Consider the following 12,710-nt stretch of genomic DNA (forward strand, 5'->3'; position numbering starts at 1 on the left):
CTACTATGGAATTTTAAACTAGCTAACAACACTTAACAGTTTTTCAAAATAGTTTTTAACAAGTTTAGCAAAATATATATTATAATTCCATTATGTTCTACATCAACGATCCAGAACCTGGAGAATAATTACAACTTATCACTAGAATCAAGATAGCATCATTATGCAACAATATATTTCCCAGTCCTCTGTCCCTTTCTGAATATGATATTATGATTTTATCTGAAGCAATGGATGAGAAAAAATATATATAATTTGTCACTAAATGATCAGCAAAGATGAGTTTGGAGTATATCATGAACAGTTATTGAAGCAACTGAACTGCAGGAGATACATCTGCTGAAAAGGGGAAGATTTTGTTTTCATTCACATCTCACATTGTCTTGAAGGAGGCTGTTACAGAAGTGCCTGGTTGACATTTTTTTTTTACCTTTCATGTGACCACTGGTTCAAAATACCATACTTTTACTTAATATATGTAATCAGAATGACTGACTTTATGTAACCTATTTGAAAAATCTTATTTCTTAGGAAGTTGAAGAAATATCACGACTTATAATTACTCTAGTGAAAAATCAACTTTGAAGTAACATCCATTATATTAAATAATCACATAAAATATTCCATGTTAATGCTATGATAGATCCCGAAGAGGGCCTTTTCTGTTGCTATGATTAAACATACGTTAGAACAATTATACTAGAGAACTGTATTTCTAACATGCAATCTTCAAAGTAACAAGTGAGAGAATGTAAAATTGGTATGTGTCAACTTTACATGAGTTTTTATAAAACAGAAAAATACTAGTACACACTAGAAGACAAGGTTTAATAAGTGATAAAAATGTACAAAAATATTCAAATCAGAAAGATTTTAGTCTGTACCACAGTAGTCAATACTCCTGAATGAATAGGTAGATAGTACTTAATCAAATCGTCGTCAGATAGAAGTTATTTAGTACAAAGGAAGAGAACAGGATGAAAGGAAAAGTTTTAAACATCAGATCAACATATCTTAAAAGAAAAATATTACATCAACATTGATTTTCTAAACAAGAGTATTGCAACTGCTTTTCAAAATTTGGTGGTACATTCTTCGGAAAGTCCTTAAGGCAACATGTTGCAATTAATTTACAGTCTGATTTTGTGATTTGCTGAAACGATGCCCTCTGCCAATTTTTAAATATTCCAGATTTTTCTCCCCTAATAAAAGCGATAGCTATGATATTCTGTAAGCATATTTTAGTGGATTTGTAATTAAGGGCCTAATGGGATTTCCATCAATCATCTAGTTTTCACAGTTTTAAAACTTAACGCTAAAAATTAAGCTCTGAGTAAAAACTCTTGTATACATTGCAACCTAGTCAGTCTTCAGTAGAAATCACCATCATCAATGTGGCCAGAAGGATAACTCTCAAAAACCCAACACTGGTTCCTCGATTACCGTAAACCAAAACAAGAAAGAAAGAAAGAAAGAAAAAAACAAACCTCACCTTCCCTCTTCCTTTCCTCTCCTTTGAAAAAGTAGTAACAACTCAACAAAAGTGGAACCGCAAGAAAATTGCCAAGCTTCTTTCCAGGAGGAGCAGGTGCCCACCAGCTCCCTGCGCTTAGACCTTCTTTGGCCAGGAAAAGAAGTTAACGACTTTCAAGCGTGAGCCATTTTAGAGATGAGAGGGCCGAAAGGCTTAAAATACTTTTCCCAAGCCGCTATTTTAAAGGGTTAAAAAAAAAGCTTTTCTGCTCATCCTAATGTGCTGTCTGAAGAATGAAAAGGTACGTGGGTGGGCGGGGGGGGGAGAGAGAGAGGGAATATATACAGGTTATCTAGATGGTAAGAAATAGGACTTCAGGTTGAATCCTGAATGTTCACCGTCTTTTGCCAAACGGCTACCTGTGTCAATTATTTCAGCTATTTAGTTATGCAAGAGAACCGAAGAGCCACCATTATGCCACTGTAAGTCAGAACATTGGAATCCATTTCCTGAAATTAGTCATCTATATCTTTATTCAATCAAATTTGTAAACATATTTGGTATAAATATTTATTGATCTTCATCCAGTTGTTCCAAGAGGGTCCTCCTTTGCTTTTCAAGTTCACCTTCACTTAATTCACTACCAGAGGTGTCCCAATTACCCTGCAAACAGATAATCACAAATGTTTGGTTCACCTTTGAATACAGTCAGGAATTCAATTCCTTCACACCAGGAACCAGCAGCCTTTCTTGCCCAGCCCAGCCCAGCCCGTAACTCTCATCTCCTGGGGTTGATTTCATTGGGGTACACACAAATTCCTTATTAAGAAATGAAATTTGGTTACCAACAGGCAATGCAGATTTCATACCTGACAGTAAAAAACAACAACAGATCCACTGCAAAATTATTTCTATAAAATCCTGTGATAAAACTAAATATATTTTCCTGCTATGCGAATGGAGAATATCGAGGGGTGATCTGGCTACACACAGAACTTATGAAGAAGTTTGAAGGCTGCATCTAACACTGTGAGCAGTCTGATGCTATTTTCCTACTCACCTTCAAATGCACCTACCCCAAATTGGCACTCAAAATCACTGTGATACAGTTAACAGAAGAATCCATTCCATTAAGCAGACTGACACTGTCAGACATCCAACCCAATACTCGTTTTTTTTAAAAATAATAATAATGATATTCCTTGTGTGTTCCCCAAGGCAGGTCATACAAATACTCCATCAGGAATGGTTGCTGGCATAACGCTAAGTCATTATGTTGTCTCAGATGAAGATTCATGATCTTTTATTATTAAATGTCAATTTTAAATATTAAAAATACAACCCGCTTAATTCTCAATCAGTCATTTAAATCAAAGTTTATCAAGTTTTTCAACACTTCACAGCCAGATGAAACAGATCAGGTGATCTTTGAATCCTTAACCCAAGAGGTAAGGAAAATTAAAACGATCAATTGGAAAAACTGAGAATTAGAATTTTCAATTTAAACTTAAGAGTCTTCAGATGAACTCCTATTTATGCACGAATTAAGACTGAGCCTATCAAAATCAACTTAAGATCAGCTGGGGGCTGTTACTTATCCAGGTTCTGACAGCTTTTTTTTTAAATGAATCTCTCACAAATAACTTTCACTGCAAACTCCTTCCCACATCCCAAATATTAATCTAAGTTAACCTCAGAAAGGTATTCCTCTGTTCAAGCAAACACTGTTTCTGATAATTAGATATACAACAGGCTATGCAAAACTTTCGTGTCAGGTTTTCAGCTAGGTCATGATTCATCTAGGTCATTTGTAACCTGACTATTATTATTATTTGCTATTTTCAGGTGCCCTTCTGAATGTCAAAAATATATTAATTAAAAGGTTGTAACAAACATCTCAACCATTATTCAGATGAATCTCCTTTAATACATGTTGTCATAAAAATATTACAGTAATTTCATTTTTGGCAAATGCCTGTGTAAACTGAGGATCTAATCTGCTCCTCTTCTTTGATTAAATCTCTGATTTGAACAGAGTTCGTTGAGTCTCCAAATAGGGACAGTTCAAACCTACTGAACTAAATATTCTGAGATTTTTTTTTCAAAAATTGCATTCTAAAAAAAGGATGTGCGAACTTCACTTCTTCTTGTTCTCGTGTCCTGCCCCCATCCACACCACACCCCAGATGCAACGTATCTGGATTTACCCGAATCTGATCCGCTTCTTCTGATGTCTCTTGTACTCGAACGCTGTTTGGTGCAGGATTGTGCTGGGAAGAAAACATGCCAGAATGACCCTTTTTCATGCAAATTGCACTTTATCCAGCCCATCAAACAGGGTGATGATGTGTTTTGTGGAAAAGGGATTTTGCAGAGGGCGTGTGCCGTGTTACCAACTGCATTATCAGAGTCTTCTAAACAGTTATCTCGTAGTTGAGAGGGATTTGCCTGCAGAGAGCAGCAAGCAGGCCAATTCCTGCAAGCTTCCTCCCTAACATCATTCATATATTTTCTTCAATTTGCTGGAAATAAACTCTATGTGTTTGTGCGTGCGCCCACATACTCTAAGCAGGGCACATGCAGCAAGCCATACCAAGGAGTGTTCAAAGGTTGTATGGGATGCTTATATATGATCAAAGTAAACTGTGGTTGTGGAATGGAAATAGACGGAATTCCATAAACCATGTATAATTCAGAAATGTTGCAACCATTAATATACTGAACTTGGTAAGATAAAATAAACTTACAGAATCTTTGTTAGGTCGCTTCTTAGGTGGTGATTTATGCTTAGATTCAGATCTTTGTCTACTTCTTTCTTTTTCATTTTCTCTCTCTTTCTTGTCTCTTTCTCGATCTGCATCCGATTCCGGAGAATCCTGTGCAAAGTAAAACAAAGAATATAAATTTTAAAAAACAATAAATTACAATTTGCAATCTACTGCAGTTTCCAGCGCATAACCCCAAGATTCTTCTAAAATGTGAACTCTCTAGCAATGTACTCTGAATCCATCTGTCTAAACAATTTTCATGTGCTCCAAACTAATAATGTAAAACTGTGTTGGATTAAACCTTCCACTAATTCTTCAAAATTACATCAAAATCCTGAAGTTTATCTTCACAGTAGATACCAAGTCAAGCCAACCAGAGTATGAATTTTGGCTTTTCCTCTTTGCTCAGTAGCTTGGCCTATTAAGCACTGGCTCACTGAAATTCTAATTCACAAGAGGAGGAGGAAAAAAAATGCAAGGCTGAAGTTGGCCAACCATTATAAAAATGATACTGCTTAGTCCTCTATGTCACTAATGTGTAAGCTGAAATAGGTGACAACCAACCTAAATATGCAATAATGCTATTGCAAATAGGTCTACAAGACTGAATTGAATCCAAGTTCTCATTTTTTTAAAGAAAACAACAACAACTAATCCTTGGTGCAGTATAAACCATTAGAGCATCAGGCCGCCTATCTCTGTTACCCCACCAGAAGGAGCAGAGTTGGCATATTCCAGACCCTGTCATCCCTTCTCTGTTGCTGTGGCTGCCCTTGTGGGATGGCCCGGTGGTTCTTCCAACTCAGGCATGTGATGCATGCATGTTTTTAAAATATTGATTTTACTATTAATGTCATGATTTTTTTGCTTTTCATCTTTGCACGCTGCTTAGCACTACCTCAGCGGCACAGGCAGTTATATAAATTGCAAATGTATAAACAAATACATACATTTGCTGATCATACTAACAAGCTCTGAGACAGATGCATTAACAACTGCTATTTACAACTTAAAAAGACTGAAGATGCTGGAAATCCTTATCACACTGAAAGATGCAAAGCAGAAATACTCACAGACTTGTGTCTCCTCTTTTTGCTTTTCTTTTTGTGTTTCTTGGACTTCTTGTAGCTCCTCTCTATTAATACAAAACAAATTAAGGAAATGAAATGGAAATCAGGCGGCTGAAATTTAGCACTACTTTTTTTTTTCCTGGGGAAGATATAAAGAAAAAAAAATACCAGATTCTGCACTGGAAGAGCGTTCAGAAACTGAGCGTGAGTCTGAGCGTTGTCTCTTTTTCTTCGAATGGCTATCATCGTCTTCGGATTCTGAGCCCTTCAAAGGAATAAAAAAAGTATGCTTAACACACGGAAGCTTTTAAAGATAACTTTTGAGATACGTTCCCAGCAGCATGTTATCAAAGACCTTACCGAACGAGAGCGAGACCTCTTTCTGTGGTGCTTTTTTGATTTTTTAGAATGCTTCTTGTTCTTTGAATGATGATGCTGACACTCATGCTGCAACATCAAAAGAATCAGAATTGTTACTCTGAAACAGCAAACATCTGTTAATCAAAAGTGCTGCTTTCTTATAGTACATGCCTCAATCACACAGAGGCAGTAACAGAGGCTATCGAAAACATCCCTTGGTCTACACCAGGGGTAGGGAACCTCGGCTCTTTTATGACTCGTGGACTTCAACTCCCAGAATTCCTGAGCCAGCCATGCTGAGGGGAAAGGGAGAGGTTTCCATGCTGGGCCATGCTGGCTCAGGAATTCTGGGAGTTGAAGTCTATGAGTCATAAAAGAGCCGAGGTTGCCTATTACCCCTGGTCTACACAGACCTTATTCCAATCTTATACATATATACACATGCGCACACGAAGTCTCAGCAAATCTACTAGGAGAGAGACAGGACAACAGCTATTCTGCTGGAAGAAATTTCCGCACTATTATATTGCCACAGCCTGCCAGAAACTTCTCCCAAGTCCCTTTCCTCAGCAATCTCTGGAGGATGAGGAATAAATCTAGCTGATATCCTCTTACAATCTTTCTTTATTTGGGGGCGGGGGAGGTTGATGGTGGTGAAGTGATTGTGCACGACCAAGAATTCCCAAGAGCAGTTTCTGAGATAGTTGTGCCAGTGCAGAAAGATACAGTTGTTTTAATGACTGAAGAACAGGTGCGCCAAGTGAATTCTGAAACACTTTTTTTTATATAAAGAATTTGCACAAACCCTACAGCTCATGAAGACAAGTATCTATCATCAGTAGTATGCTCAAAGTGACATATATTCCTAAGGTTTAAAATGACCCGAGTCATTATTTGGCATGTGGCAATGTTACTGTAAAAGTATCACTAATGTGTAAGGAAAAAATTGTGCACGAGAATAAAGGACTGGTGTATTCCTAGAACAGGGGCAGCAGGGAACCTTGGCTTTTATGACTTGTGGACTTCAATTCCCAGAATTCCTGAGTCAGCATGGCTGGTTCAGGAATTCTGGGTATTGAAGTCTACAAGTCATAAAAAGGCCAAGGTTCCCTGCCCATCCTAGAACATGTTCTATGTTTTCCTGCCACCACTGAGCAACACCTTGGCTGAAGTTGGCAGGCCCATCTTTTCCTTCCCTTTATCCCCCCATTTTTCTGGGCACGTACCCACAGCTGCCCTTTGAAGATCTTTCTCACACCCACCAGTTTCAGCTGTATCAACATAGCTACAATACTCTTCGGTAAACATTAAAGTAACCCATTCTTTTGAGAATTTGTAAAAATCTATTAGAAAATATTGTTTAATTGATATGCCAGATGTTACCTCCAGTAAATAAATGAAATCCTTAAATATCCGTTTTCTCTCTGATTCTAAAGTGATGTCTTCAAATGCTAGCTCTTTTACAAACCTCTCCCGAATCTGTATCAAAAAGGAATGATATCAGTAACTCAAATCTATGAAGCAATGTATTCCTAAAAAGAAAATGCTTTGGTTTTTAAAACATTTCACCAAAGAAATTGTTAATTAATCCACATTTCACAGGAATTTGTTTACATACATCCAGAGCTTGTCTTTCATTTTTTTATTGGAACATTATAAGGTAATCATAAATCTTCCCGCAGCTAGTGATTTTTTTTCTTACTGTATGTGCATCTTACACAAGGATTCCTTGGTGAAAATGGAAGCATGAATTCATTTGTATGACATTAATTCAGCTTAAGAATTTGGATAGCAATTCATAAAGTGGCATTAACTATTCCATCAGCAATTTTTTTTTGTTTCCATCAATAATAGCAGTAACAATATTATTCTATGAATATTAAACCTATGACCATAAAAAAAATCTGTACTTCATAAACACATCCGTCAGCCTTTTATATGAGCTGCACTGAGAATTTATCCATTTCATTATTGTTTCTCTGTATTATTCTTTAAAACACTTACATTCCTTGACACTATTTCGATTATCATTCCTCCATTACTTTGGAAAAGATCCGATACTGATTGCAACACATTTCTTGAAGGTTGTCTTCCAGTAATAGGTTTAATAGTTAAAATAGTTGCAAAAAAAGTTTTAATTTTTTAAATAAAAGAAAAAAAAAGAGCTTACTTACATCTTCCCAGACTGCATCTAATTCAATGGGAGGTGTTGCTTGTTTTAACATGCTTTTAAAAGCAGACTCTTTTCGTTTCATTTTGCGAGCTTCTTCTTTCTCTCTCTCGCGTTCCCGGGCTTCTGCTTTTTCTAACAGCTGCATCATAGATTCAAGGGAGGCATTAAATGAAAGGGAACATTGCAGGAGAAAAAGGGGGGGGGAGAGAGCCGTAATGCAACGTCACTGCAAAGCACTTTTCTTACCATTTGCCATACGTAGAAGTTGTTCACATATACTGTAGCGGCCAAAATTGTGGAAATTGGGAAAAGTGTACAATACAAATGCCACCTTTGGTTAAGTTTCCACCAATTTTTCTTCTAATTTCTTTATAACTGTAGCCTTGTTCACCTAATAATACTATTTTACATCGCTTTCTGGGCAACTAGCCAATTCTTTTGCACCATTACTTTAATTTTATTACGTTTTACAAGCTCACTAAATGAAAGGGAAAAAAGCCCCAACCAACTTGATACCCATCACATAACACACTGACAAATGTCCTCCTCAGCTTCAACACACCACAACAATAACTGAAGCCTACTGTGATCTGATTGGCTCGTTGCCGAAACAAGATGACACCTGATTGGCTCTCTAAACACTCACGCTCATTGGCTACAATCAGATAAAGGAAAGCTACCTGATATCAACCTAAGCAAGTTGTGCTTCCTTTTTCTGGTTATTTGGCTATAACTTTTCATAGAGTACAGTACAGATAATTGAACAAACTATGTTGCATTACATTCTTGATTAAATTATCTTTCCATTGATATATAATTTTATGGTACTACTCAAAAAAAAGGTGTGTTATTAGTCATCAAACTCAAAAATACTTTTCCCAAAAGGTGTCCACAATTTTGGCCGCTACTGTATCTACAAAACAATGGACTGACATTGTAAGAATAAGTCTCAGATTAAATTCTGGCCTGAGAGGTCTGTGCAAACTTTCATTTAGCTGTTCAGACAAAACAGGGGCCGCTGGCTTGTTCTTCCGCTAGACTAGTACAGGCGGTCCTCGACTTACAACAGTTCATTTGGTGACTGAAGTTACAACGGCTCTGAAAAAAGTAAATCGTGACCGTTTCCCACACTTATAACCAATGCATCTCCAAGGTCACGTGATCAAAATTCTGCCACTTGGCAACTGACTTATATTTATAACCGTTGCACTGTCCCAGGGTCGTGGGATCCACTTTTGTGACCTTCGGACAAGCAAAGTCAATGGGGGGGAAAAGCCAGATTCACTTAACAACCGTGTTACTAACTTAACAACTGAGGTGATTCATTAACAACTGTGGTTAGAAAAGTCATAAAATGGGCCAAAAGTCACTTAACAAATGTCTCACTTAGCAACAGAAATGATGGGCTCAATTGTTGCCGTAAGTCGAGGACTACCTGTATCTGAAATGCATTGGAATTAGAATTTCAATGTTACACCAAGATCTGGCATTGCCTAGACTACTGAGCACGTATTTCATCACTGAGGAACAAGTTATACTTTAGATTCAACAATAACTGGAAAGTAGTAACAATTTATAACACTGGACATATTTCATATCAAACGGTGCTAACAATTATTGACTTTTTAAATTAAACTTACGCTATTGAAAGCCAGTTTGATATTTCCAGCATCTAATGTGGTAGCTCTCTTCGTTGAGCTGATGACCGTTACAAAGTCTTCAAAAGGAGTTGTCACTTCAACTACAAATCCTTTATCCTGCAACACAATGGCTTTGATAATACTGGAAAATATAGGCATCCCACAGAATTTTTTTTAATGCAATCCTACTATTCAAAAAAAAAACTGCAATAAATCTTAATTAGAAACTCTGATGTCCCCCTAATTCAAGAATTTATGTTACCTCACCTTTAAGATATCTTTTATTATCTTCTTTTCATCATGGTAGCGGGCTTTTAAATCTTCAACATAAAACTTGAAAAGATCCAGTGCTGTTGAACCTACGACGGGGAAAAAAAGACCTTATATGGGTCAAGAGCTCTTTATTCAAAGAGCTCCTTTTCTTAGCAATATAAGTAATGACCAAAAATATTCACACACGTTATCCAAACATTACTTAGTCCAAGCAAGAGAGGGTATACTTACCAGGCTGACCAAGCATGTTAGTAAACCTAATATCAGAACTAATAGTTGGATATAATTCCATCCACGATGACATCGAGTGCAGCTGGCCATGTTCATGCAACTCATCCAAAAATATCTGGGGAAAAAGTGGAAAATGGGGAATCTTGTAATTAAATTTTTTTTTAAAAGCCAGACCTGTCCCTTTTTTTACAATCCCAAAGAAGCATAAAGAACTTCTTAACATGAAAGGCAAATCAAGTCAGCTCTTCCAATCTACTAAAATTTCTCTTGCCCAACTTTCTTCCTCCAGCTTTTAATCTTGGAAGAAATTTTCCACACAAAGAAGGGAGATCACTGAAATGTTCATAATGTTTAGACATCGCACAAGACTCGGGGAGATTAGTTTCTGCACTCAGAACAAGAACAGTTGCTGATTTTTTTAAATCCAGCCAATAACTTAAAATAGCTGAAAGCTCTCCGGCTGGTACTAAGTAGAAGTTAAGATTTTCTCGGTAACCTGAAAAGATTCTCTGTTTTTTCGCTGTCGTCGCCTTTCTCTGAGTAAGCCTTTCTGTTTCTCCTCCTCCTCTTCTTTTTCTAGGGCTCTTATGTGTTCTTCAAAACAGATCAAGGCATCCTCCTTATCCATATCTAAAAAAAATAACAGGAATATATTTTTATGGAATTAAATAATATGCCACTTAAAAATACACGTCCTTTTGGTTTGTGATCCTTCCCCAAGCATAGGCGTAAGCAGTTTTTCTTCCTGTTCATGCTTGTAAATATTCAGCTAGTTAATATCATGTCACACTAAATAGGGTGCTGAAACACTGACCCCGACAGTGATAATTCCAGGTGCCCCCAAAGTGGCCTAATTTTAAAATGGCACATGCACAACACCCAGAACATCTGATATAATATAAAATAGTCTTTTAAGTTTTGATTCATGGACTTGCAAAGGCAGATAAATACAAAAGGATCTGTATCAAAGTGGCATAGTTCATGTTTATTGTGTCTCTGTATCTGAAGTAAACCAACTTGTCCAGAACAGCCACCTTAAAAGAAATGTCTTATGCAAACAAACAAACAGGTGGTCACTACTTTACAAGCTGATTTCAGAATATAATAATTTTAGCAAAAAAACACACCAGAAGCAATTTTAGTTGGAAAGCACAGTTAAGAGGCATAAAAAAATAGCTTTCAGCCTTAAACTTGAGGACTTGGATCCTTTACCAACTGGCTTCAGGATTAAAAGTGACATTCCAAAATTATAAACATGCAATTTATTCTATAACCTCATTTATAACCCAAATCCTATGTTCTCAACTTAGGGATCTTTTTTTAGGATGGTAATGAAAAAAAATACAAATCGTTTTATTTTATACAATTATGAAGGCAAAAATGATATGATACAAAGGTTCTAAAAACTAAATGACAATGTACTGAAAATGCCTACCTAGTTGTCTTAATTCATACGTACTGGTAAGATTTATTCATGATTCCTTTTTGAAAGTGAACACAAATATTTATTTCTATGCTCACCCTATGCTAATTTTTTTTAATTCAGAGCAAAATAATTTTTAGTACAAATAAATGTGTTTATTCATGATGTAAGTTTAAAACTGTATCTCTATAGGTGGATTTCAAATATATAACTCCACCACCTCTTTGCTGAAAGAGGCAGCTTTGGGGAAATATTTATGCAGTTCTATACAAAATCCTACCACACTGCTCAAATGCATGGTGGATAGATCCCAACTCTTTGGAAAGGATTTTGAGTGTGTGACTGGAGAGGGTGGTTGTAATGGAAAAGTAAACTTATTCTGGAATGGCAGAAGCCTTCAATCATCTCTCTGATTTAACAGTTTTAATAGATGAGTCGCTATTATCAATTACACTCAAAAGTTGATTTTTTTCACAGAAAGGTAAAACACATTTATCCTTACTCTGAAGTTCTTCATCTTCTGCAAATGTAGGATTGTCCATCAGATACTGCTGAGCCTCTGACCATGTTGTAGAATAAGTAACATTAGCCATATTGTCCAGAATATTTTTTAATGCCTCCCAGTTCCTCTTTCTTAGCTGTTTGGCTTGTTCCTGAAAAAGACAGACATATAAAGTGCATTGATGCTTTCCTAAAATGCAGTACTGCCCATAACTGATATGACAGAAATGCACAAATATTGAACAACTGCACCAATTTCAGTTTTCTGGCCTGAACTTTCAATTTAATAAAAATCACTCTTTGTAGGGAAAGTGTTAATCTTAGCAAAAAACTATCAGACTTTTTAATCTGACTGCTTTCTAGAAAAATCCAACACTAGCTCATAATTTTTCTACTTATTCTTTTGTTAATAATTTAAGAAACAAATTCTATCAGTTAACAATTACTTGACACATTACACATTTTTATGGCAACCATTACAAAAATTTACATTCCAAAGCTCAAATATATTGTGTTAAACAGTAGACATTATTATCCTGGAGTACAACACAGATTTTTTTTTTGATTAAAAGAAAATGAATTACCTTTTCTTTTTTTGACAGAAAGAATAGAACATCTTCATAAATCTCAAGATGATCACGTTCAGAAATTGCATTCCAGACTTCCAGCTCTCCAAACATTTGTTCAGCTTTTCTACATACAGGAATACAGAAGTTATAAAATTAACCTATTAAAATTTATCTTCTTTTGACTTCCTTCTCCCTTGATAACTACTGGCATCTTATTCGTTCTATTAC

At 36.2% G+C, this 12,710-nt stretch overlaps 1 protein-coding gene across 2 annotated transcripts in view; it reads right to left on the minus strand.

The window, feature by feature from the left end:
- Window positions 1–807: 807 nt before the first annotated feature.
- Window positions 808–12,710, minus strand: part of PRPF40A (pre-mRNA processing factor 40 homolog A) — a 36,987-nt gene continuing 25,084 nt past the window's right edge. The window contains exons 14-27 of one of the 2 annotated variants that reach the window (XM_081333892.1): window positions 12,498–12,606; window positions 11,915–12,065; window positions 10,486–10,619; window positions 9,990–10,104; window positions 9,753–9,865; window positions 9,486–9,602; window positions 7,847–7,984; window positions 7,056–7,151; window positions 5,673–5,759; window positions 5,481–5,577; window positions 5,316–5,377; window positions 4,222–4,350; window positions 3,682–3,744; window positions 808–2,137 (exon numbers count right to left, since the gene is read on the minus strand). In XM_081333892.1, coding sequence (XP_081190018.1) covers window positions 2,045–2,137; window positions 3,682–3,744; window positions 4,222–4,350; window positions 5,316–5,377; window positions 5,481–5,577; window positions 5,673–5,759; window positions 7,056–7,151; window positions 7,847–7,984; window positions 9,486–9,602; window positions 9,753–9,865; window positions 9,990–10,104; window positions 10,486–10,619; window positions 11,915–12,065; window positions 12,498–12,606 — 1,504 coding nt within the window. In that variant the 3' untranslated portion in view covers window positions 808–2,044. The remainder of the gene's footprint in view (window positions 2,138–3,681; window positions 3,745–4,221; window positions 4,351–5,315; window positions 5,378–5,480; window positions 5,578–5,672; window positions 5,760–7,055; window positions 7,152–7,846; window positions 7,985–9,485; window positions 9,603–9,752; window positions 9,866–9,989; window positions 10,105–10,485; window positions 10,620–11,914; window positions 12,066–12,497; window positions 12,607–12,710) is intronic. The other variant, XM_081333893.1, reaches the window with a different exon arrangement.

The sequence above is a fragment of the Vipera berus genome, assembly GCF_964194415.1.
Source record: "Vipera berus genome assembly, chromosome: 1".
NCBI classification, from domain to species: Eukaryota; Metazoa; Chordata; class Lepidosauria; order Squamata; family Viperidae; genus Vipera; species Vipera berus.